The 27,690-nt window shown below is 40.9% G+C and overlaps 1 protein-coding gene across 2 annotated transcripts in view; it reads left to right on the top strand.

Annotated features, from left to right (window-relative positions):
- Positions 3,126-27,690, top strand: part of NUCKS1 (nuclear casein kinase and cyclin dependent kinase substrate 1) — a 36,704-nt gene continuing 12,139 nt past the window's right edge. The window contains exons 1-3 of one of the 2 annotated variants that reach the window (XM_005667533.3): positions 3,126-3,381; positions 21,572-21,621; positions 25,102-25,207. In XM_005667533.3, the coding sequence (XP_005667590.1) occupies positions 3,365-3,381; positions 21,572-21,621; positions 25,102-25,207 (173 nt within the window). In that variant the 5' untranslated portion in view covers positions 3,126-3,364. 2 annotated transcript variants of the gene reach the window in all.

The raw sequence follows: 27,690 nt of genomic DNA, 5'->3' as shown, positions 1-27,690 counted from the left end.
CAATGGTGCATCTAAGATTTGACCTGTCATAAGATCAGTGTCTTTCTTTAGTTTCCTACACGCTAGCTGTGCCTGACACAGGTGTCCAGGGTATCATCTGGGGATGCGCTGGAGGGAACCGACCTTGGAAGTTGCATTCCACGCTCCCTTGACTGCCAGGGACACAGTGCTGGGACTCCTATAACTCTGGACTTGCCAACTAAAAAGTAAACTAGAAATTCAAGTCCTACTTTACTTCCTTCCTAAGAGACCGTGTTTGTTAAAATGCTGAGTGAATAAAGCAAATAGAGGGAAGATGTTAGCTGAAGCTAAGGTGAAGAGATAGATAGACTATGCCCCTCAGCTTAGAAGAGGAAAAGCCTTCATTCAGTGGCCATCTGTGTGTTGGCCTTGAAATAAATTATAGTGCCAAGGTCTAGAAGACTTGTTCTGAACTTTCCACCTGCCTGGACATGTAAACTATGGCCTCTTCCTTTCATTACCTAATAAATGAGTAACATGAATTCCTCTGCCTCCTCTCACAATAACAAATAATGGTATTTGCTAAAATAATAGTAATCTGACCTAATAAAAGAGCTCCCAACAAAGTCATTCATGATTACTGTACCTCTCCAGTCTCTGCACTGGCATCTTGACAATGATATGGATGATAATACACTTAGTCAAAACATATAGGGACACCCACTAGGATGACTAATATCAAAACAAAACAGGAGTTCCCTAGCTCACCGGGTTAAAAACCTGACTACAATCCATGAGATCGGTTTGATCCCTGGCCATGATCAGTGGGTTAAAGGATCTGGCATTGCCATAAGCTGCAGCGTAGGTTGCAGATGTGGCTCGGATCCTGCATTGCTGTGGCTGTGGTATAAGCCGGCAGCTACAGCTCTGATTTGCCCCCAAGCCTGGGAACCTACAATACACTGAGAGTGAGGCCCTAAAAAAGACAAACAAAAGAAACCAACCAAAATAAGTGTTGGCAAAATTTGGAGAAACTGGAACCCTTGTACGTTGGTGGGAATGTTAAATGGTGCACATGCTATAGAAAATCGTACAGAGATTCCCCAAAAATTAAAAATAGAATTACTATATGACCTTTTTTTTTTTTTTTTTTTTTTTCTGTCCTTTTAGGGCTGCTCCTGTGGCATATGGAAGTTCCCAGGCTAGGGGTCGAATTGGAGCTGTAGCCACTGACCTACACCACAGCCACAGCAATGCCAGATCCGAGCCGTGTCTGCAACCTACACCACAGCTCACAGCAACGCCGGATCCTTAACCCACTGAGCGAGGCCAGGGGTTGAACCCGAAACCTCATGGTTCCTAGTCGGATTCATTTCCACTGTGCCAGGACGGGAACTCCTACGATATGATCTATTCCACTTCTGGGTATATACCCCAAAGAATTGAAAGCAGGATGAATAAAGAAGAGAGATTTATATATCGTGTTCACAGAAGCAATTATTCACAATAACCAAAACCCGGAAGTGATCCAGCTGTCCACTGACAGTTGAATGGATAAACAAAATGTGATATATATATATATATGAAATATTATTCAGCCTTTAAAAGGCAGAAAAAATTTTGTTTTTTTTGCTCTTTGCTTTTTAGGGCCCCACCCACAGCATATGGATGTTCCCAGGCTATTGGAGCTGTTGCTGCCCTCCTACACCACAGCCACAGCAACACCGGATCCAAGCCGTGTCTGTGACCTATACCACAGCTCCATAGCAAAGCTGGATCCTTAACCCACTGGGCGAGGCCAGAGGCTAGGGATTGAACCCGCAACCTCATGGTTCCTAGTCAGATTCATTTCCGCTGTGCCACAATGGGAACTCCCCCCATTTTTATTTTTTAATTTAAACTACCACCACCAACTTTCAGCAGAGAAAAGGTGGAGTGACATGGAAGAGGAAATACGACTTGTTTAATGCTTTGCTTGGTGGACTGCCATTCTCTTCCCTTAGGGAAGCCAGATTTTACAAGGGGAAACTTTCAGGCGGTGATAGTGGTGGGTTTGTTTGTTTGTTTATGGAGTGTATCTTCAGTTGGTTATTAACAGACTCCCTGTGACAGGGATTGAAGTCTATTTTACAATGGTGGGGTACACACTGGCCATTCATATAGGGATCCTGAGCTCCACCTCTGAGTTTTATGCATCTAACTAATGTTCACAGATTTAAATCTAATAATCTGAGTTACCCTCAGCTATTTCACTTGTGTCTTGAGCCAGCTGCTCCCCCCCACCATCCAGGGATAAGGGATTGAATTTAACAAATACTTATGTTGCGCTTACTGTGTTCCAGAGACTGTCCTAAAGTTGACTGATTAAAGTCAACTCATTTAATCCTAATAATTCTGTGAGTTAAGTACTATTGTTCCCCATTTTACACATCAGAAAACTGAGGCCCAGAGAAGTAAAGTTATGCAACTATTCAGTGGTGGACCTGAGGTTCAGTCTGAAACACCTTCTGGTCCAGAGCTCATGCTCCTAATCATTTGGTCCCCCAAAATGATGCTCATGACTGGGATTTTAAAGACCTCAAAGTGATCTCTAGGGGCAGAACAGAGAATGGAAATTTGTCGTGAAGTTATTCCTTGATTATGAGCCTGCCTCTCTGGTCTAGCAGCGGTTGGGGTCTTGAGGGCTAATGTTGAAGCACGGAGAAGGGGTTTGTGGATTTAAGGTCAAAATTTTTGAACCTATGGAATTTCCCTCCAATTCAGAAGCAGTACCTTCCTGACGAATCAGCTGCTTATCCCACAGATTTTGCTATTAGTGGAGTTTCTAGATGATCAAGCCAGGTGAAATGATACATCATTAAACTAACACTAAAAGACACTGAATCTTTCGTAAATCTTTTTTCCTAGTCGTCCCAAGATGCGACCCAAGACGAATCTGCAACGCAGGAGTGGAAACCAGGGGGCGGGCCGAGCAGCGACCATTTTTGTTTTGCGGCCTTGCGCTCTCAGAGCATCTTGACTAACAGGATCTCACGGAGGGGGCGGGGCCTGAGATACGTGATGATTCAAACGGACTAATGAGCTCGGCGCATCTGGCAGAGGCCACCAATGACCGGTCCTGTTGGGGCGGAGCCCACAGGCCCTAGTGGGTTTGGCTGTACCGCGGCTTTGGCGCATTTTCGGCTGGTTTGATTCATCCATTTTGAAGAGACGGGGGAGCGGGGGGCTCGTCAGATTAAGGGGCCCTGAACCTAGGAGCGGCGGAGTTTGAGAAGCCAGCAGCTCGGGGTTCGGCGGCAGCGGCCCTATCGGCCGAAGTTGGGGGGGGTGGGGCGCCGAGCGCGCGGGGTGGGGGGGGTCCTGGTCTTTGGCTTCTCGACTCGGTCCTGTTTCGACAGCGAACATGTCTCGGCCTGTCAGGTCAGTGCGGAGTCCGAGGCCTGGAACGGGTTGGAGGGGGTTGGGGTGAGTGGTAAAGGAGTGGGGGACAGAAGCCTAGAGTCGGCCTTCTCTTGTGCCACGCGCGGCCTCCTCCCTTTCGGGGCCCGCGCGCGCCCTTGAGCGTGGGGGGCCTTGCTGGCGCGCGGGTCTGCGTGGGGGTGGCGGCCGCGCGCTTCTGCGCGCGCTTCTCCCCGCCCCGCGCTGCTGCAGGGCTCGGGGCTGCTCTGCTGCCTCCCCCACTCGCCGCACTGGAGCGGGCGGGGTGTTCCCTGAACCGCCAGCGGCCGGAGGGGGAGGGGTGTGAAGTCAGTGCCCCCACCCAGGCCCCACCTCCTCCGGGCCGGCCCCTTGGAGCCGGCGGGGGTGGGGGACTAGCGGACTCAGTCTCGGCCCCCACCCCCATAATTGAGGGGGGTGGCGGAAGACTGCCCTCTATCTCCAGTGGTTTACCCCCTTCCCCCCTCGGCTTGCGTGGGGCGGGGGGAACTCAGCCCTCTTTCTCCAGCGGAGGGGGGGGTTGTTCCATCCAAAGGGGGAGGGGCGACCCTGCTGCCGGGCCCCGCCTCCGTCCTCCAGGGTCGCAGCAGGGCCCCGCCTCCCGGATCGGGCCGAGCGTGGGCGGGACCCGTTCTTTTCCCCTCCAGCCAAAGTGAGAGTTCCGGACTAGGCCCTGGAAAATGACTGCAGCCTCTCGCCCAAGTCGGAGTTTTGAGTGGGTTAACTCCCTTCCCCCACACCCCGAGTTCGCTTTTCTCTCCGGCTAGGAATGTCCTTCCTCGGGGAAATGTCCCCTACTCAGGGAGGTGCGGGTTAACTGCTCGACCCAAATCCCGGGTGGTTCTCCTTCCCGCTACCTCTTTCTCTCCTCTTAGCAGTCTACACGTCTCGGATGTTTTTGTAACCTAATCTTTATCCCGGATAACTTTAATGATAAAGGGGCTAGATTTCGGTTAATCGTTAGACTTTATTCTGAGAATTTCAACAAGTTTGTTGTTCCCCCAGCGGACGGTGGAATCGCCCTTTGCCGTCTACTCCTGGCTGTTGTATGGAATGTGCCATTTATGGAGGGGTGTGGCTTAGTCCAATCTGTTGAGGCCTGTTGCAAATAAATGTTTTTTTTTTTTTTAATGTAATATGCTTGATGCTTTCAGCGTGAGATATTGGCTACTTCGCATAGCGTTTTCTGGATAAATAGGTAAAGGGTTAGTTTTTTAATGTTTTAACAGTTGTTGCTTCCCGTACTTCATTCCAAGTTTTGTGAAAAACGGAAGTATTTTGACCTAGAGCTCTAAAGGGAGGTTTGGAACCCCGGAAAGGGTTTTGTTCCACACCATTCTGTTTCCAGACTAGATCATCCATCTCCAGCTGGTGGTAGTATGGGCTGCCTACTCCTACGCTCGGGGGTGGGCGTGAGGAGGGTGCTAACTACTACCTGACTGCTTTTCTGCCTCCTAATTTCAACCCGAATCTCCGTTAATTCAACATCACCACTCGGAAGAGTTTTGCCGACTTTTGGGCACGGAATCGGAATAGATATTTCAGATTATGGTATGAATATTTTTGGGGCATTCTAATTGACCACTGTATCCCATCAAATTATGTAGAGATTTTCTTAAGGCTCAGGACAAATAGACAATATAATAAAGATTTTCATCTGGATTGGATCTTCTGTCTTCTGAAAGTAAAATACTCTGTGGTGAAATTGGACTATTTTAAATAATTGGACCTTTTAACTGCAGTTCACTAGGTTTTGGTGACTTAATTTTTTTTTGTAACTCTCTTACTCATCTGCCTGGGTTTGTGTTTCCAGATTTAGATGTGGGAAAACGAACAGAACTTTTTTTTTCTTGAAAACTTGGATTTTTAATATCAGCAGGTGGGGATAAATATATTAAGCACACTCTCAGTTTTTCTGAAGGCATTGGAATTTGTGCACAGTTTTTTCTTGCTCAGTGTATTAAAAGTAATTTTAACTATTTGCCCCAGTTGAAGAATGAAGTTAATATATCGTGGGCTTTTGGGGGTCACTTTTCAGATTATTAATTTCAAAGCAACTTGGTTTCTGATTATATATTTTAGTGATGAAGTCTCTTGTAACAATTTTTTAAAAGTCTAACTAACATACTCTTGACCAATAATAAAGCAGAAATAATTAAACTTGAGTTTGGTGGTTTGTTAAATTTTGCAATAAAAAAAATTCTGTCTTAGGAAAGTACTTTTGTTTCAAGGTGTAATTGAAGAATCTGTGTGCTTGAGGGAATTTAACAAAAAAAGATAGATGTTGACCTAGTATCAGAATGATCAACCTTATTTAAAAACAAAACAGTGGAGTTCCCTGGTGGTTACGGATCCAATCAGGCATTGTCACTGCTGTGGCTCGGGTTTGATCCTGACCCAGGAGCTTCCACATGCCTTGGGCTCCTCCCCCCCAAAAAAAGAATAAAACAAAAAAGCACATGTTGGAAAATACCTGTGTCCTTACATCTTCTTTTGGGATATATTTCTGCCCTTAGGCCTGTGTATAGTTTTGAGGGTTTTCTAGTTTTAATTTTTACTGTAACTATTATTCATTTTCATTTTAATATTAACCTAAGTATTTAAAGAAGATTTAGAAATGTACTAAATGGCTGCTTGACACCAGTTTCCAGATGAATGGAATGATGAACTGGTCAGTTACAACAGGGTTTTCCACAGACCTGAATGCAACACCTGGCTAAGTAGTTTTGTTCATACTCTATTGCTGTCTTCGCCTTTTATGGTATCTGCCTCATAGATCAATGAGAGCTCAAATGTTATATAGGACTTGGATTCAAATTTATAGCATAAAATTATGGTCTAGTAGCCAGAAAGAAATAGAGGCAAATTCCTTTACAAGTGACCTTATGTGGGGATCTGGACAAGCGAAGTGCCTTGCATCACACACTAGTAGGTGCCAAGATTCAGCCTAGAACTTAGATTTCTTTCTAGTCCTGCTTATCCTTATCCTCCCCACTTTCCGCATAATCACTTTCCTTCTGCCAGATAAGTATTGATGTCATTGTAGCATATGGCACTTTTAACTTTCCAACGTGTTTTCATGACCCTTATCCTTGTGAAGTAGGAAGGAAAATGCTATTAGTTGTAAAAGATGAGAAAGAAAGCTCAGAGATTTACTGACTTGCCCAGATTAGAAACCAAGTTTTTTGCAATTCAGTTTGGTATATTCTCCAGAGATCCTCTTCCCTAATTGAAAATGGTCCAAGTCACTGAGATCAAGCTGTTTGCTTTTTCTTAATAACATAAGTGCACTCGATGTCTTCTTTTGTTTAGTACTTGAGATGGCAAGGAACCTTTAACATGGAAAGTTTGGGTGTGAAATCATGGGCTCTTACAGATGGATATAAAAATTGTTTTGTATGTTTATAATTATGTTGAGAATTAACAGCCTTCCCAAGATTCCAAATTGCTTTCTTTTCAAAGAGAATTTTGTTTGGATTGTGTCTGGATTTTAAAAATTGATATTCTGTCTTAACCAGAAAATTCGTTTCAAAAAGTCTTCAGTGAAAGGGAAAACTTAGAAACCTGAAAATTAAAGATAGCTTGGAATTTATGATACCAAGTATACACAGGAAGACAATAGTATACTAGTAAATGTGGTTTTAGATGAGGCCTGATTCCTTGTATCTCTTCTTACTCTCTGTCCAGATTGTGTGTGTGTGTGTGTGTGTGTGTGTGTGTGTGAGAGAGTGATTTATTACTTATGTGTCACTTTCCTCTAAAAAGGCATAAACTCAGAGTTCCCATTGCGCCTCAGCGGTAACAAACCAGACTAGTATCCAAGAGGTAGTGGGTTTGATCCCTGGCCTTGCTCAGTGAGTTAAGAATCAGGCGTTGCCCTTAGCTGTAGGATAGGTTGCAGACGCAGCTCACATACTGCCTTGCTATGGCTTTGGCGTGGGTTGGCAGCTACAGCTCCAATTTGACCCCTAGCCTGGGAATTTCTGTATGCCTTGGGTACAGGCTTAAAAAGACACACACACAAAAGGCATAAACTCTTCTGTAGATTTTACCTTCAAAGATAGTCACCTAATAACTTGCAAAACCTGAATAGTGGGGGAGTTAATTTTATAACAGCACTTTATAAAGTATTCAACATTTTCCAACATAAATGTATTTAATCTGAAAATTAGAATAAGACAATGTTTAAAGTTTGCTTTTTAGAGTATAAGAATAAATGTCGAGTCTACTAGAAGCTTTTGCTTTTATCTTTATTATGATTAGGTAATAGAAGATTTTTAAAAAATTCCCATTTAGTAGATGACAAAATGAGCTTAATATGTTACTCAAGATCATGGAACTATTAAACAGAGCCAAGATTTGAACCGGATTTTCTGAATACAATGCTGGCATATTTTCTGTATTCAATTTTATATGTGTGGTATCCCTGTGTGGTATCCCTCTTGCCTTCCTCCTAGTGTTCAGTGTGAAGATGGTCAAATGCTGTTTTAGTCATCTCTAAATAGTGTGTATTCTGTGTACACTGGTTTTTAAGCAGTATATTTTCTATATTTGAGGGGAAATATATGTAGCTAAAAATTTTTAAATAGTTTTTTTAACTCAATTTTTAAAAGTGTTTTGTTTTGAATTAGAAAGAACCTTCAATTTACTAGTCATGACTTCGAAGTCAAGGAGCTAAAGTGTAGAAATAATAGTAAAGCTGGATTTAGACTGCATGAGTCTTACCTATTTTCCTCTTTACTAGATTTACAATTATTGTATTTGATTCCACATGGAATTATTACTGGTCCACTACCGGTGCACAATCCCTAGTTTGAAACCATTAGGGGGCCTGTATTTGTGGAGGTTCAGGTTTTTCAAGAATTTTAAGAAGTGCCTATGCTGTATAAATAGTGTATCATCACCAGTCTGGGGGTAGTGCTCCTATAAGCAAACACAGTAATACTCTAGTAAAATTTCCAAATTTTCACACTTAAAAAACAAATCCTCAAAATTCCTGACGTGTGGGTTAAGAATCCGACTCTAGTGCCTGGGGTCACTGCAGAGGTGCAGTTGGATCCCAGACAGTGGGTTAAATGATCTCATGCCGTGTTGGCAGCTGTGGCTTAGGTTGTAGCTGCCCCTCGGATTCAATCCCCGGCCTGGGAACTTCCTTATACGGCAGGAGCGACCATAAAATGGGGGGGGGGAAATGCTAGGAAGTCCCTTATTTACCCTTCATGTTTATTTACTACCATATACATTATGAAAAAAACTTTGTTTTTTCAGAACTTTCTGAATTTCTAAACTGTAGATGAGAGACTGTGGACCTCCAACAGCAGGAGTTAATTTCTTAACCTTCAATTTTAGAAAAAATAAAATGACTGGAAACTCGATAGAGCTATCACTTACTAAGGAACTCTTTTTTTTGTGTGTGCCAATTCCGCCAAGTAACACATTTTTCAAAATCTTGAAACAACTCTTTAAGCAAAGGTACATATTATCCCTATTTAGTATGTGAGATAGCTAAATAAATTAGTAACTTGCCCAGTTCACCTAAGCATTGAGGCGAAGCAGGAATTCAGATGGAAGTTGTGGCCAACTCAAAGCCAGTGTGTTCTTTTCATGAGACACTACCACAGGGTGTTACTCTTCCTTGTGGTAGTAGCACACTCTACCAACTTTAAAGTCAGCTGGGGGGGGGGGTGGATGGAGAAAAGGACAATTTTGTGAAAGGAAAAGGAGACTATGTGAAGGACCTGAATATACACCTTGGTGTACGAAAGAAAGCACTGCATAGTGTGAGGCTTTTGTGGGAAGAAGCGTGAGTGTTAGATAAGTGGCATTGCTTTAACTGCATACATTTCATAATTCAGGACACTTCCCCCTGACCAAAATGACTAGATTCCAAAGCCACCCAAAGGACACTGCAAGAAAATTAATGGGCTCATTTTACATACACATATAGATGCAAGAGTGCTGAACAGAATATTAGCTGAGTCTAGTATGTATTAATATGTATATATGATCAAATAGGATTTGTCCCAGGAACAAAACTTAAAATCTATCACTGATTCATCATATTAAAAGACCAAAGCAGAAAAACCATGGCATTCATTTGAAAAGGTCCAGCACTTACTGTAAAACTCAGTACATTACAATTAGAGGAAATTAAGATGAATAAATTGGAGTTGATTTAATTTAATAAAAGTTATAAACTCAGGTAAGTGTTTTAGTGTTTTAAATCACTTCAGGACAATTAAGTTAATAAAGAAGACAATTTTGAGAGAAGAAAGGGATGGTTTTATTTCTGAAATTGAAAAAACAAAGCCACCATATCGTGTATCTCTGGGACACCATCCATGTCACGGCTACATTATATAGTCCATGTGAATGGTGCTCCTCTGGGGTGTATTTAGAGTCTGCACAGCCAGATTTAGAGTTTGCAAACTTTGGTCAGTTGACCTTAATAATGAAGTTACTGAGCATGCTGTGAAGTGTTACTTCTGTTTACATTTTTTTGTTCTTAGCTGCAAAGATAGATAAAAACACGACCTTGTTACTCTAGATTATGGAAAAGTAGCTTTTTGGATTGTTGAGACTAGAGATAGCACTTAAGAGACTGCAATGTTGTGGACAAGAAGAAAAAACATTTAATTTAGCACAGGATGACTTGGGTCAAACTGGAAATCCCTTTGTTTTGTCTCAAAAAATGTATTACTGTCTAGGCACTAAGAAGTATAACTGATAGTTACAGAGTTGCATTGCCGTACTTTAAAATAGCTAGTATCTGAGTTCCTGATATGGTTAAGGACCTGACACAGTGTCAGTGAGGATGCACCTTCAATCCCTGGCCTTGATCAGTGGATTGAGGATCTGGTGTTGCGGCAAGCTTAGTCATAGGTCCAAGATGCAGCTCAGATCCAGTGTGGCTGTGGCTGTGGCTGAGGCGTTGTGGACCTCAGCTGCAGTTCCAATTCAACCTCTAGCTGGGAACTTCCATATGCCATGGTGAGGCCATAACACAACAACAATAACAAATAATTAGTATCTAAATAGCCATAATTACAGGTCATTGAAATACTTTAGATGAAGAGACCACAGATTGCCAAGAGTGTTTCAACTGGCAATAGCATATTTTCAGGTGCCCCTTGATGTATATATATATTTTTTAGGGCCACACCCATGGCATATGGAGGTTCCTAGGCTAGGGGTCAAATTGGAGCTATGGCCGCCATGGCTGCCAGCCTGCGCCACAGCCACAGGAACTCAAGATCCAAACCTCCTCTGCACCCTACACCACAGGTCACAGCAATGCTGGATCCTTAACCCACTGATCAAGGTCAGAGATAGGACCCCTGACCTCATGGATCCCCATGGATCCTAGTCGGGTTCATTATTGCTGAGCCACAATTTGGAACTCCCCATATCTGTTTTTTGAATTGTGCACCTTTTCAGTTACCTGCAAAACAGTGATCTTTGGGGAGATTTCATCTGTCAAGATAAAATGGCCCTGAAGATGAACTACTTGAGAACATTGAAGTTCCACTAAGAAGTAAGGACCCAGGCTGCTATTCATTGGGCTGAGATAATAGTCTATCTTTACACTACTGCTGTAGTGTACACTACTATTCATACACTACTGCTAGAAAGATGTATAACAATCCTTTGACTCCTGCTTTCCTACTGAGAAATGAGACTGTCAGAAACTTTGCTGTTTGAGATTATATCACTGAACAGTGAAATACAACTTTTTGTCAGGAAAAGCTAAGTCCTTTTGACACAGAGCATACCCTCGATTTACAACTTTAGGACTTCAAATGAGGGGTTGCTGGACACAAAATTCACATCTGCCTTAACTTCTTTGCCAAGAAATAGGACCCAATGTCCACTTCAGGGTCCATAACCTGGCATAGGCTTCTTATCACACAATCCTACTATGCTTTGAGCCTATCAAGACACTGCTTCATTCATATTTCGCCTAAATTCTACCCTTCCCCAAACCCTTTATTTTATTTATTTATTTATTTATTTTTGTCTTTTTGCTATTTCTTGGGCCGCTCCCGCGGCACATGGAGGTTCCCAGGCTAGGGGTCGTATCGGAGCTGCAGCCACCAGCCTACGCCAGAGCCACAGCAACACTGGATCCGAGCCACGTCTGCAACCTATACCACAGCTCACAGCAACGCCGGATCCTTAACCCACTGAGCAAGGCAGGGACCGAACCCGCAACCTCATGGTTCCTAGTCGGATTCGTTAACCACTGCGCCACGATAGGAACTTCCCCCAAACCCTTTAGTTTTCCCATTTGAAAAAATTTTAAGAGTTCTTTCACGTTCTTGATGTTTTAATTTTTTATTTTTGAATTTTCACTTTCTTGTGACCGATTTTGAATTCTGTTTAATTGTAGAAAGCAGAGTAATGTAAGATACAGTCAAAGCAATATATCTTAGCCAAAAGGAAGGTGAAGCTCAAGTGAAGCAATTGTGAGAAATTACCCTGAATTGAGTTTATGTAACCTAGCTTCTATGATCTAACTTTTACATATCCTGAAATTTGGCATGTGAATAATTTTGAAGGGTAGAAGAATGGAGAGAGAGGTAAATGTCCAAAGTTTTAAGGGGGAGGGGTGGGGGGGATGATTGTTGATATGCAGAAACTTTGAAGGAAAAAAAAGTAGAGACAAATTTTAAGAGCTGCTTTATGGAATAGAATTTAGATTTAGCCCATGGTGATAGCAGAAAATAGACAAGATAGAATCAATTTTAGAGACATTTCACCTGAGAAGAACTGCACTATCAAGTTTTCTTGGAATTGGTTGCCTTGGGAGATCATGAGAGGTTCTCAGTCCTGCCCTTCCAGGAACATTTGTTGATAGGATAACATGTTTTGGGTTAAGATTGGAAGAGACTGTCTAAGGTCCAATAGTTTGGGTACACCTGCTGGTGTATCACCCTTCCATCTGTATCCCCACAGGCCGGCAAACAGTGATAGGTTTTATGAGTACTTAAGTTTAAAAAGTGATATATGTGTATATGTATATATTTTTTTGGCTGCAGAAAGTTCCTGGGCCAGGGATCAAACCCCCCATGGCAATGACAACACTGAATCCTTAACTGCTAAGCCACCTGGGAACTCCAAAAAATGCGATTTTCTTGATAAAATAGGAAGAGATGTTATACTTTTGTGGGTGTGGATCAAAAACAAATTGTTTTTTGTAAAGGTAAAATTTAAAACTGCTTTGGATGGAGTTCCCGTCGTGGCGCAGTGGTTAAGGAATCCGACGAGGAACCATGAGGTTGCGGGTTCGATCCCTGCCCTTGCTCAGTGGGTCAAGGTTCCGGCGTTGCCGTGAGCTGTGGTGTAGGTCGCAGACGCGGCTCGGATCCTGCGTTGCTGTGGCTCTGGCGTAGGCTGGCAGCTACAGCTCCAATTCAACCCCTAGCCCGGGAACCTCCATATGCCGCAGGAGCGGCCCAAGAAATGGCAAAAAGACAAAAAAAAAAAAAAAAAAAAAAACTGCTTTGGAAATCGCTTTATTCTAAAGCAGTGATTCTCAAGACTTTTTTGATGAGGTTCCAATAAGAAATACATTTTACATTGCAATTTGCTATGCACAAGAACACACACACCTGAAACAGTTTTCAGGAACTTGCCAGTAATATAGGTACAGTTTTCTCTGATATTTTCTTTTCTTTTTTCGTTTTCTTTTCTAAGCTGTTCCTGCAGCATAGAGATTCCCAGGCTAGGGGTCAATTGGGAGCTGTAGCTGCCGGCCTACACTACAGCCAGAGTAATGCCAGGTCTGAGTTTACACTGCAGCTCGTGGCAATATTGGATCTTTAACCCATTGAGTAGGGCCAGGGATTGAACGCGCATCCTTGTGGATACTATCGGGTTTGTTTCTGCTGAGCCACAGTGGAAACCCCATCTTTGTTATTTTCTTTTTCTTTCTCTTTGCTTTTTAGGGCTGCACCTGCAGCATGTGGAAGTTTTCAGGCTAGGGGTCAAATCAGAGCTTCAGCTGCTGGCCTACGCCACAGCCACAGCCACGCCAGATTAGCATCCTCAAGCCACTGGGTGAGGCCGGGGATTGAACCCGCATCCTCATAGATACTACTCAGGTGCTTAACCTGCTAAGCCACAATGGGAACTACTGACATTTTCTATTTGCTTTTTCTTCCTGCCTGCCTGCCTTCTTTCCTTCCTTTCTCCCTCCTTTTTAGATCTGCACATGTGGCATATGGACATTCCCAGGCTAGGGGTCAAAGCAGAGCTGCAGCTGTCAGCCTACACCTCAGCAATGCCCGATCCGAGCCTCGCCTCTGACCTACACCACAGCTCACCGCAACGTCAGATCTTTAACCCACTGAGCCAGGCCAGGTATCGAACCTGCATCCTCATGGATTCTAGTCGGAGTCGTTAATGCTGAACCACAATGGGACCTCCTTTCCTTCCTCCCTCCTTCCCTCCCTTCCTTTCTTCTTTCCTTCCTCCTTCCCTCCTCCTGTCTTTTTTTCTCTTCTTTTTAAAATGCTAGTTATTAAACATCAGTGTATTTCAGGACCCAATAGTGGGCTGTGACTGATTGAAAAATATCGTTCCAGATGTTTACCACCCTAAGTGATTAGTGAAAAAAACTGTTAGCTATATTTCATTTCTCAAAACTCAGGTTTGAAGTGCACTTTAAGTATCTAATGGGAAATTTGGTGAATTCTAGAAAGTTAGCTAGGTGTTTTCTTCCCGCATTAGCCAGAATAATATGATTTCTTCAGGGTAAAAATGATCAATTTGAGCTAATTAGTGTAGTAAATTGTCTAAACGTCTCTCTGATTTGCCTTGAGAAAACGATTTTGTGCTCTTTAAGTTGTATAAAGCTTAAGGTGTCAATAATCAAATGTGGGTTTCTATTTTAAAGTTCTGCTTCCTCACCTGGATCGTGATTGTTTCTCCATATTTTGATGTGCAGGTTTGTTATAAAGTGGCACTGGATCTACGGTTTTTAGTTGTTTTCTCATCTATAAGGTTAGGAGCGTTGGATCAGATCATCTCAAAGGTGTGGTAATTTCCATCTCTGAAATGCTGTTGGTCCTTGACTATCAGAATGTTAGTTTTACATACCTCACATTTCAGGAATATTGTTTTGGTCTTAAAACAATTTGGTTGCTCTTAGAAGAAAAGAAAAGAAAAAAAAAAGCATTTGGGCAGCAGACTCACCTGGAAAAAAAAGTTGGTGACAGAGTGGAAGAAAAAAATCCAATTTCTTGAGTTATCCTCGTTTGGTATCGAAAAGAGATTTTAGTGGGGTTTTTTTTGTTTTTGTTTGTTTTGTTTTGTTTTGTTTTGTCTAGCTTCCAACTTGACATTTCATTTTTGCATTTAAAGCCCTCTGGTTGGTTCACTGTGACCAAGATACCTTTAGAACCTAAATAGCAGGCACATAATTGAAGTTTTTGTGTTCCTATAATTCCTATTTTACTTGTTTTCCTTACTGGGTTAAGTTATCTTTCCTAGTGCAAACTTTCAGACTTTCCAGTTGATTTGAGTGATAGAAGTTGATCTAACTTGAATGGTGGATTTAAAATAGCTACTGTTGCTACTTTCTCTGGCCTAAATTGTAACTGAAAACATTATCATAAAGTTGGAAATAATATACAAATAGGGAGATACTTTGGTATTGCCTGTTAAAGAATAAGCACCAAGCTCTTTAAGACACCCTTTTTAAATAGTATTAGAACCAGTACTCTAAGATATTATGTTTTTAAAAGGAGTGACTTAATCATGCTGTTCCAATAAATAATTGTGTTACTTTTGTATTCAAATGTGTTCAAGATTGCAATGGTATTCTGGATGGAACAAGTTCATGCTTACAGGAAATGATGGCTGCTATTTATTAGATAATTGTGTACCTGGCACTTAGAACAATCTTGAGAGTTAGGTTTGCTATTCCTATTTTACACGTGAGGAAAGTGAAGCTCAGTGAGGGGAAGTAACTGGCAGAGCCAGGATTTAAACCCAGTTTTTAAAATCTGTGTTTTTAACTTCTATGTTAAAATTTTGTATTGTCCTCCCGCTTGCAGTTTTTGATGCTCATTTTACACTGAGGAGTTGGTTTAGCTTTAGCATTCAATTTAAGTAATAGCTTTTTTTGTTTTTCCTTTTTAGGGCTGCACCTGTGGCATATGGAACTTTCCAGGGTAGGGGTCGAATCGGAGCTGCAGCTGCCAGCTTATGCCACAGCCAGATCCAGGCCGTATCTGCAACCTACAGCACAGCTCACTGCAATGCAGGATCTTATTTAACCCACTGAGTGAGGCCAGGGATGGAACCCATGTCCTCATGGATACTAGTCAAGTTCTACCTCTGAGCCACAACTGGAACTCCAGTAATAGCATTTTGAGCATTTCCTGTGCCCTTAGACTTAAATATTGCTCTTAAGTGTAGTGCTTCTGCCTCCAGGATATCTTCTTAATTTCAAGTTTGCATAGAAGTTGTTTATCAAAAATGTATTTCAGAGTTCCCGTGGTGGCTCAGTGGAAACAAATCTGACTAGCATGCATGAGGACACAAGTTTGATCCCTGGCCTCGATCAGTGGGTTAAGGATCTCACCTCCTGTGAGCTGTGGTGTAGGTCACAGGCGAGGCTCGGATCTGACATTGCTGTGGCTGTGGTGTAGGCCGGCAGCTGCAGCTCCAATTAGACCCCTAGCCTGGGAACCCCCCTTTGCCATGGGTGTGACCCTAAAAAAAAAAGACAAAATGTGTTTCAACACTAAATAAGGTAAATCTTTAAGTAATGGAAAATAGTATGTTTTGAATAAGCATCTTTAAAAAGCAAGAAATAATCCAAACTATCATTATAAATCATTATAATGAGTTATGGTGAATGTGATCCTTATAAATGCTGTTTAAATTATTTTTTCTCTTCCTCTATTTAGCATTTATAGTGTTTCCTTTTTATGTATTTATTTATTTTTGACTAGTCACCCTTAACACAAGCTTGCTTCTATATTCCTATTTTGCTTTACTCAGGTTTTATAGGTTTTGTGATAAATGACATTGGTTAAAATAGTTCTGGCCATTTTCACATAATTAAAAGTCAAAATATTTTATGTTTCAAAGGAAGGAGGATTCTTTCAATTTAGTTTTGAAAAACTTAAGTTTAATTACATGTATAAGGTCAATATAGTCTCCATGGCATTTTGGTAGTTTTCCTTTGCTGAAAACTAGGATAGGAAAAAAAAATGTACTAAATCATTGCCTTTTAATTTTCTTAGATTTACAATAGCAAATTTTTTTTTAGCTTGGAGAGAAGTAAATTTTCTTGCGTAATTAAGGGCAGTAGAATTAAACACCTGATAGGTTGTTAACTGCAGTGGCATATACGTCTTTTCTACTGACCACCTTTCCTACCCTAACCCTTTGCAGATGCCAGGTTCATTCACTCATCAGACCTTTCCAAACGAAGGAGGACAGTCCCTGTCCTCAAGAAGTTCACATTTAACAGGGAAGACATAGTTAGGAGACCGTGTGTGTGTAGTAGGAAAAGGGACTAAAGGAGTGCCCATCGTGGCTCAGCGGTTAACAAACCCACTCATATCCATGAGGATGTGGGCTTGATCCCTGGCCTCACTCAGTGGGTTAAGGATCCGGTGTTGCCACAAGCTGTGGCTTAGGTTGCATACCCGGCTTGGATCCTGTGTTGCTGTGGCTGTGGTGTAGGCTGGCAGCTGTAGCTCCGATTCGAACCCTAGCCTGAGAACCTCCCTGTGCTGCAGGTGAGGCCCAAAAAAAAAAGACAGAAAACAAACAAAAACTAAGGGAAAGGAAACTGCCCAAATGATTAAATTATTTAAACAGAGTAGAACTGATTAAAGACAGTAAAACTCGGGGCAGGCAATGCAACTTAAGATTCTTGTAAGTTCTGCCGAGGGTGAGCTGTGGTTTAGGTCGCAGACACGGCTCCGATCCCGAGTTGCTGTGGCTGTGGCTGTGGCCAGCAGTTGTAACTCCAATTCACTCCCTAGCCTGGGAACCTCCATATGCTGCGGGTGCAGCCCTAAAAAGACAAAAAGAAAAAAAAAAGAAAAGAAAGAAAAAGGGACTAAAGATGTTGAGAGGAGATGAGGTTGTATCTGAGTAGGAGTCAGTCACATGAATAGCATTCTGAGCCAAGGTTAACACAACCAAGTGTTAGAAAACAAACTGATTGGTGGGATTAAACCTCCTGGAGTTGCTTGATTGATAAGTGGCAAGAGATTAGATCCTAAAAAGACTTTAAGGAGATTGGATATTATCCTCTATATTATTTTCTAAAATTAGGTTTCTAACAGGGCTCTTAAATTTGGCCCTAAGAACAAAAAGCTCAGAAAACATTTTAGTGCCTGCTTTTTTTTTTTTCCTTTTTAAGACCACACCTGTGGTATATGGAAGTTCCCAGGCTAGGGGCTGAATCAGAGCTGCAGCTCACAGCAATGCCAGATCCCTAACCCACTGAGTAAGGCCAAGGATTGAACCCTCATCCTCTCGGATTCTAGTCAGGTTCATTACCACTGAGCCACAACGGGAACTCCTTGAGTGCCTACTTTTTTACCTTGTTCTGTACCAGAAATGTGGGTCTGATGTAATTGTTACCTTCAAAAAGCTCTGATTAGTGAAGAGTACAAATGGTACAGCAGTGTGTGTTAAGATGTTTGGTGTGCAAAAGATGGTTGACCATTTGCAATTCAAAAAATCTTTTTCATTGAATTTGATAATCTAATTTTATTTATTTATTTTTTGTCTTTTTGCCTTTTCTAGAGCCACTCCCTCGGCATATGGAGGTTCCCAGGCAAGGGGTCTAATCGGAGCTGTAGCCACCAGCCTACGCCAGAGTCACAGCAACTCGGGATCCGAGCCGCGTCTGCAACCTACACCACAGCTCACGGCAACCCACTGAGCAAGGCCAGGGATCGAACCCGCAACCCCATGGTTCCTAGTTGGGAACTCCTTGATAATCTAATCCAACTTTTTAGATCTGTCAAGCAACTTAGGTTATCATTTCCAGTAGAGGAAGTAAGGACCAGAGAAGTAAGTGACTTGCTTGAAGTTCTAAAACTGAAACCCAGGATTCCTATTAATGGATTCTGTATTTTTACTACGTAATTCCTTCCTGGAGTGCTTCTAGTGACGGATTAAGGAAGTGACAAATCATTAGCAGATCCCCAGGTCAGGGATTGAACCTGTGGCACAGCAGTGACCCTAACTACAGCAGTGACAATGCCAGATCCTTAAGTGCTGACCCACCAGGAAACTTCTTTTTTTTTTGTCTTTTGTCTTTTTTTTTTGAGGACCACACCTGTGGCATATGGAGGTTCCCAGGCTAGGGGTCGAATCGGAGCTATAGCTGCCGGCCTACACCACAGCCACAGCAACTCAGGATCCAAGCTGCATCTGCAACCTACACCACAGCTCACAGCAATGCCGGATCCTTAACCCACTGAGCGAGGCCTGGGTTGAACCTGAAACCTCATGTTTCCTAGTCAGATTCGTTTCCCCTGCGCCACGACAGGAACTCCCCACCAGGAAACTTCTTACCACATTTTATTTAAAAAAAATTTTTTTTTTTTTTAGCCATGCCCTTGGCACACAGAAGTTCTGGGGCCAGGGATTGAACCTGAGCCACAGCTGAAACCAGAGCCACAGCAGTGATAACACCATATCCTTAATCTGCTGAGCCATAAGGAAACCCCTTTTTTTCCTCTCTTAAATTAAGGATATATCAAGGCTATACCTTCCTCCACATCTGAAGCCCCAAACGGGTTCAGAATTCACTCCTACCCCTATAATTTTCACATAGTATATGCAAATTATACCTGTACTTGAATTCTGACTGTCCTGTTTTTGCATTTAGATGGTGTCTTAATCTATGAAACCAGGAATAGTCCTCTGCTCAGGTTTAAGTGTAGTTGGTGGCATGTTTCTCATAGGTCTTTCAGTTAGTTCACTTGTTCAGTTTTCATTTAGTTTCAGTGCATCCGTGGCTCTTTTTTAATTTTATTGAAGTATCGTTGATTTATGTTGTGTTTCTGCAGTACAGCAAGTTGACTCAATATATGTATATACACACACAATATATATATATATGTATATATACACACACATATATATGTTCTTTTTCATGTTGTTTTCCATTATGGATTATCACAGGATATTGATTATTGTTCTCTGTGCTACACAGCAGGACCTTGCAGTTTATGCATCATATATAATAATTTGCTAACCCCAAACTCCCAGTCCTTCCCTTTCTCCATTTCCCTCCCCTTGGCAACCTCAGGTCTGTTTTCTGTGTCTGTGAGTCTGTTTCTGTTTTGTAGATATGTTGATTTGTGCCATATTTTCAATTGTACTTACGCGTGATATCATATGATAATTTGTCTTGCTCTTTCTGACTTATCCTTGTTGCTGCAGCTGGCATTATTTCATTCTTTTTATGGCTGAATAATATTCCATTTTAGAGACATACCACACTGGAGTTCCTGTTGTGACACAGCGGAAATGAATCGGACTAGAATCCATGAGGATGCAGGTTGGATCCCTGGCCTTGCTCAGTGGATCAGGGAACTGTCATTGCTGTGAGCTGTGGTGTAGGTCGCAGATGCAGCTCAGATCTGGCATTGCTGTGCCTGTGGCATAGGCCGGCAACCATAGCTCCAATTCAACCCCTAGCCTGGGAACTTGCATATGCTATGAATACAGCCCTAAAAAGGAAAAAAAAAAAAAAAAAAAAGGTATACTACATCTTTTTTATCCATGTCTCTGTTGTTGGACATTTAGGTTGTTTCCATGTCTTGGCTACTGTAAATAGAGCTGTTACAAACATAGGGATGCAGGTATCTTTTCAAATTATAGTTTTGTCTGGATATATGCCCAGGAGTGGGATTACTGAATCAAATAGCAACTTTTTTGTTTTTTAGGAACCTCTATACTGTTTTCTGTAATGGCTGCACCAATTTAGATTCTCACCAAGAGTGTAGAAGGGTTCTTTTTTCTCCACACCCCCTCAAGCATTTGTTACTTGGAGACTTTAGTGATGGCCATTCTGACCAATGTGAGATGGTACCTCATGCACTTTTAATTTGCATTTCTCTAGTAATTAGTGATGATGAGCATCTTTTCATGCACCTGTTGGCAATCTGTATGTCTTCTTTGGAGAAAGGTCTATTTTAAGTCTTTCTGCTCATTTTTTGATTGGGTTGTTAGGGGTTTTTTTGCTATGGAGTTGTATGAGCTGTTTGTGTATTTTGGAAATTAAGCCCTTAGCAGTCGCATTATTGCAAGTATTTTTTTAGTCTGTAGGTTGTCTTTTTCATTTTGTTTATGGTTTCCTTTGCTGTGCAAAAGCTTATACGTTTGATTAGGTACTATTTATTATTATTTCCATTTTTTAATTTCTATTTTTTTTTTTGCTTTTATTTCCATTTCCCATCTAAGGCTCTTTTAAAGGCCAGGCTGTTTGGATACTAACACAGAAGCTCTTATATCTCTCTAAGGAAAGTTTTAGGTTTAGACTATGAAGTAGGAAAATGGAAATTAAATTTGTTTGAGATATTGAAGATGCCTTACCCAGTAAGAAGCACTTAAAAAAATTATTGTCAAGTTGATACTTTTCAAGATAATTTGTATCTTTAATAAAAAGCATCTTTTGAATGAATCAATTTTTTCTATCCTCTCCTATGTAAAGCTTAACTTACCATCACCATGGTTTGTATATAGTATATTTAAAAGTCAAGTCACTTTACCATGAAAAAAAAACCAGCAATAAGCTTGTTTATCAGGTATACATGAATGTGTGTAAGTGATAGGAGTAAAATAACATTTATAGTTCTGGTTTGTATGCATATGATATTTCTGTGTATAATGAATAGTAGTTTGGCTCATTTTGCTGTCTTATGTACTTGTGGGAGGTGGGAGGGGTTGTTTTGTGGGAAAGGATAGTATTTGAGCTATCCCTGAGATGAACAATATTGTTGTTCAAAATACTTTTGGCTTAAAGCTGCACTTTTCTATAACAACGTGTGACAGGTCCAAGCTTCTTGAAAAGTAATTTTCAGAGACCTTGTTCTAATTCTGCATGAAGTAGAAATGTGTGTTCTAATATCTTAGAAAAGTCCTCCACTTTTGTGATCTTAATTAGAATCTCTTCTTTCTACAGAAATAGGAAGGTCGTTGATTATTCACAATTTCAGGAATCTGATGATGCTGGTAAGTTTCGTGATTTCAGTAAGTTGTAAGTTGGGCTGACGAGTGGAAGAATAGCCAGCTAATGTACTTTTTTAAAATTAAGGTATAATTAATTTACAATGTTGTGCCAATTTCTGCTATACTGTCATGTATATATTCCCTTATATTATCTTCCATTGTGGTCTATCCCAAGAAATTGGATATAGTTCCCTGGGCTATACAGGAGAATCTCACTGCTTATCCACTCTAAATGGAATAGTTTGCATCTACTAACCCCAAACTCCCAGTCCATCCCACTCCCTCCCCCCTCCCATTAGGTAACCATAAGTCTGTTTTCCATGTCTGTATGTCTGTTTCTTTTCTGTAGATAGATTCATTTGTGCCATAATTTAAGATTCCACATATAAGTAATATCATATGGTATTTGTCTTACATACTTTTTAAATTATTCTTTCGGAATACATTTCATTTTTTTATTTTTAGACTGTTGATGTATATACATTATGTTGGTCTCTGTGACCCAAAACAAAAGTTGAGCTTGCATGAACTTTAACTTTAGTAAATCATTGATAATAAACACTTGAATAATTTTTTTTTTCTTATCTCGTTTTGAAGTCCAAAGGTTAAATGGGTGAGAATTCTGAGGCAGTGTTTATTAGTTAATGTAACTCCTGCTATAATCACATTAAGGCTCATACCTTACAACAGAGAGTATGTAAGGTTTTTTGGCATAATGAAGTAAGAGGAAAGTATTTTGTAAAACACTTTGATTTGTGAACTAACTCATAGAATGAGTAGTGTATCTTAAGTCTTAACCCTAAAAGGTTTCTTATTTTAATTTTCCAGAGGTAGTTACTATTCTTTTTTAATCTAACTTTACTTTTTAAATATAATATTATATATTTTTGGAAAACTTAGAAAATGCAGCAACATATAAAGAAGAATTTAAAAAAAAATTGCAACTTCCCAGAGGTAATACTAATATTTATTAAATGCTTGCTAAATGTTCGCAGTTACTTATTTAATCCTTAGATCAATCCCGTTAAAGTGGGATTATACTATTTTCATTTCCATTTTGCCTATAAAGAAACTGAGGCAGAAATATTGTTCGTGGTCCCTTTGCAAGCAAATTGCCATTTTAACCTTTTTTTTTTCCTTTTTACGGCCACACCCAAGGCGTATGGAAGTTCCTGGGCTAGGGATTGAATAGATCCAGTCTGAGCTGCAGCTGCCAGCCTGTGCCACAGCCACAGCAACGGGGGATCGGATCCAAGCCACATCTGGAAGCTATACTACAGCTTGTGGCAACCCAGGATCCTTAACCCACGGAGCAAGGCCAGGGATTGAACCTGCATCCTCATGGATATGGTATTGGGTTCTTAACCTGCTGAGCCACAGAAGGAATTGCTGTTTTCACCTTTTTGTTTGAAAAGCCTTTTGTCTTTTTTTTCCTTTAAAAAATATAGTTGACATCTTTCAATGGAATTTTGGGTTCTATGCACCTCCCACTCCATCCCACTTATCTTTCTTATGTTACTAAAAGTTTATGCTTGTTAAAGGTTGTATAATATTCCACAATTTATAATTACCAACCATTTAATAATTGATGAAGCTTTAGACTGTTCTAGATCCTCACAATTATATATATAATGGTGTAGTAAACAGTTTTGGAAATAGCCACCTTTTAAGGTTTTTTTAATAGGGCTTTTATTTTTTTTTTAATTTTGTAAATTTGTTTTTATTTATTTATTTTTTATCTTTTCTAGGGCTGCTCCAGCAACATATGGAGGTTCCCAGGCTAGGGGTCGAATTGGAGCTGTAGCCACCGGCCTACGCCAGAGCCACAGCAACGCAGGATCCGAGCCGCATCTGTGACCTACACCACAGGTCATGGCAACACCAGATCCTTAACCCACTGAATGAGGCCAGGGATCAAACCTGCCACCTCATGGCTGTGATATAATTGTATTACTATAATAGTTTCCAAATAAATATGAAGATGTGGCAACAATGATCCAAGCCACATCTGCGACCTATATCACAGCTCACAGCAATGCCAGATCCTCGACCCACTGAGCAAGGCCAGGGACCTAACCCAACTCCTCATTGATACTAGTCAGATTTGTTTCTGCTGCTCCACAATGGGAATTCTCAAGAATTTTTTCTTTTCTTTTCTTTTTTTTCTTTTTCTTCCTAGGGGCGCACCTCTGGTATATGGAAGTTCCCAGGCTAGGGGTAGAGTCAGAGCTGCAGCTGCCGGCCTCTGCCATAGCTCACCAAAACACTGGATCGTTAACCCACTGAGCCAGGCCAGCGATCAAACCCACATTCTCATGGATCCCAGTCAGGTTAGTTTCCACTGAGCCATAGCAGGAACTCCAAGAATTATTGTTATTTTTTAATGTTTTTCTTTTTTATCTGCCGTATTTTATAATAATTTTTTTTATTATAGCTAGTTTACAGTGTTCTGTCAATTTTCTACTGCACACCAGTCAAACATACATGTTACATTCTTTTTTCTCACATTATCATGCTCCATCACAAGTGACCAGACATAGTTCCCAGTGCTATACAGCAGGATCCCATTGCTTATCCACTCCAAAGGCAATAATTTGCATCTATTAACCCCAGATTCCCAGTCCATCCCACTCCCTCCCCCTCCACCTTGGCAACCACAAGTCTGTTCTCCATGTCCATGATTTTCTTTTCTGTGGAAAGGTTCATTTGTGCCATATATTAGATTTCAGGTATAAGTGATATCATGTGGTATTTGTCTTTCTCTTTCTGACTTCACTTAGTGCGAGAGTCCATGTTGCTACAAATGGCATTGTTTTGTTCGTTTTTATGGCTGAGTAGTATTGCATTGTGTATATATACCACATCTTCTTAATCCATTCATCTGTCGATGGACATTTAAGTTGTCTCCATGTCTTGGCTATTGTGAATAGTGCTGCAGTGAACATGCGGGTGCATGTGTCTTTTTCAAGGAAAGTTTTGTCCAGATATATGCCCAAGAGTGCGATTGCTGGATCATATGGTAGTTCATACTTGGTTTCCTAAGGTACCTCTATACTGTTTTCCGTAGTGGTCATACCAAGAATTATTTTTTTAATGAAGGAAAATTATTTAGGAAATCCTGCCCTCTCGTATTTATTTATTTATTTATTTAGGGCCATACCCGTGGCATACAGAAGTTCCAGGCTAGGGGTCAAATCAGAGCTGTAGTTGCCGGCCTACGCCACAGCCACATCAACACCAGATCCCAGCCTCCTCTGTGACCTACACCTCAGCTCACAGAAATTCTGGATCTTTAACCCAATGAGTGAGGCCAGGGATCAAACCCGCATTTTCATGGTTACTAGTTGGGTTCCTTACTGCTGAGCCACAACACCAACTCCCTGCCCTCTCATCTTTTACATAACATGAGAGAATTGTCTCAGTAAATACAGTGGTAATTTTGACATGTAAGAATCATAATATAGTTCATTGAATCTTATTTAGATGAAGATTATGGGAGAGATTCGGGCCCTCCCGCTAAGAAAATTCGATCATCTCCCCGAGAAGCTAAAAATAAGAGACGATCCGGAAAGAATTCCCAGGAAGATAGGTAAGAGGCACTGTTAATCTGTTTTTTTCTTACACGGTCACTACTCTGAGATGGGGGAAGTCTCTGGTCTCTAAACTGGTGGAACTTCCAATCATTTTGGGGAAGTGCTTATTGTTTACTTAATGTTGTTTTGCATATTTCCTATTATCTCAAGCAGTGCTTTTGAGTCTAAAAGTTAACCTCTTTAAGATCATGAGGCTTGCTTAGACTCAACCTGGAATCCAAGGTAAGCTCCGAGAAGGCCAGAATGACTTTTTTGCTGCCTCAAACCTCTGACGGTAGGCAGAAAGATGGTTTAAGTATGTGATTTGTTTCCTAAGGTTAGTATTGGTATTTTCATTGCAGTAAAAGCAAAGAATAAGTGACCTTTCCTATTCAGTTACAAATAACTGGCAGAATCACAATTTACAAGAATTTTTTTTTCTTTCCTTTTTTTTTTTTTTTTTTTTTGTCTTTTGAAGGCCACACCCAAGGCAGAACTTAGAAGAATCTTAAGTTGCATTGCCTGCCCTGAGTTTTACTGTCTTTAATCAGTTCTACTCTGTTTAAATAATTTAATCATTTGAGCAGTTTCCTTTCCCTTAGTTTTTGTTTATTTTTTGTAGTTTTTTTTTTTTAGGGCCGCACCTGCAGCACATGGAGGTTCCCAGGCTAGGGGTCGAATGGGAGCTACAGCTGCCAGCCTCTGCCACAGCCACAGCCACACAGGATCCAAGCTGCATCTGCGACCTACACCATAGGCCATGGCAATGCCGGATCCACTGAGCAGGGCCAGGGATCAAACCCACAACCTCATGGTTTCTAGTTGGATTTGTTTCCACACGCCACTCCTTATTTGTTTGTTTTGTGTGTTGTTTTTATGGCCACAGCCATAGCACATGGAAGTTCCTGGGCCGGAGGGTTGAATCCAAGCTGCTGCTGCGTCAATGCTGGATCCTTTAACACGCTGTGTGGGGCCAGGGATTGAACCTTGTCTCTTCATCAATCCCAGGCCGCTACAGTCCGGTTCTTAACCCACTGTGCCTCAGTGGGAACTCCTCCTTTCCCTTAGTTTTATAGAGGATTTCAGTTAGTTTTCATGAATGAGTTGTATTTTTAACCATAATTGCCTCATAAGACCAGGGTATTGTAGCACATACACTTTCATACTCCATGTAGCAAGACTCTAAGACCTCCTTGATGGTGATGGTGGTGAGAAAGATGAGAGTTGCCATTTATGATTATTATATGCTAGTATCTATTATGTGATAATTTATATTCGTTATCATTTACTTCTCACAACACCTTTATCAGGGTAAATAATATTAACTTAGAGGGGTCAGTGATTTATCCAAGGACCAGCAAATGGACTAGCAGGTTTTAAAACCAGGTCTGTTGGCCTCCAAAGTCCTTTTGCTTTTTTTTCTTTTTAGGGCTGCATCCCGAGGCACATGGGAGTTCCCAGGCTAGCGGTCGAACCAGAGCTGCAGCTGCCAGACTACACTACAGCCATAGCAACGAAAGATCTGAGCTGTGACTGCAACCTACACCACAACTCTCGACAACGCTGCATCCTTAACCCACTGAGTGAGGCCAGGGATCAAACCCGCAACCTCATGGTTCTTGGTCAGATTCGTTTCTGCTGCCCCACGATGGAACTCCGAAAGTCCATTTTTTTTTTAACCATTAGGCTATATTGCTTCTAAACAATACTATTAAGTATGAGCAGTTCAAAGAAATGAAATAATACTTCTCACTGTTTCTTCCAAAATGTTTACTTTTGAGCTAAAATTACTGTAATAAAGCCCTAGGCAGAATTCTTTGCACTCTGAATTCACAAAATGCAAAATAACAATAATAAATATATTTACCTAGTATTTTATTTGCTTGAATTGCTAACTTCTGCTATTCTCTTTCCTGGAGAATTTTCTTTTTCTTCCTTTTTTTTTTTTTTTTTTTTTTACTCAATGAATTTTATTGCATTTCTAGTTGTTCAACGATCATCACAACCCAAACCCAATTTTATAGCATTATTTCCTGGAGCATTTCTGAAAGGAAAATTTTGAGGGAAAAAAATAAGACAAAATTATACTGTAGGGAGATAGCGCTTCCATAGTTTCATAATAGATCTCTCTAATCCAGTTTTATATAGCAGCCCAACTTTGAACTATTTGTCATTATATTCATTTTATTTCTCCTAGTGAGCATCTTCACGGCCTGTTATAATTATGTCTCATCAATGTAACTGATATCTAGCCTAATTTTTTCCTTGTTGCAATAATTTGGTTTTATTACTGTCTCCTAAGTGTCCAGGAACGGTTGAAATAAATACAGCTTTTATTGCCGTTTGTATTAAGTGCTTTGTATGTTGATTCCCTCAGACCAGTGTTATGTTGATTTTTCTGTTGGTCTTTACTGAAAAGTTCAGCCTTTACTTGACTTCGCTGTAATGGGGCGCAAGGATTAATGGTCCCTATAAAGTCACTAATAAAAGAACTAGAGAA

The sequence above is a fragment of the Sus scrofa genome, chromosome 9 (genome assembly GCF_000003025.6).
Source record: "Sus scrofa isolate TJ Tabasco breed Duroc chromosome 9, Sscrofa11.1, whole genome shotgun sequence".
NCBI classification, from domain to species: Eukaryota; Metazoa; Chordata; class Mammalia; order Artiodactyla; family Suidae; genus Sus; species Sus scrofa.
The sequence above is the reverse complement of the archived record's forward strand: the minus strand, read 5'-3'. Positions and strand labels throughout refer to the sequence as shown.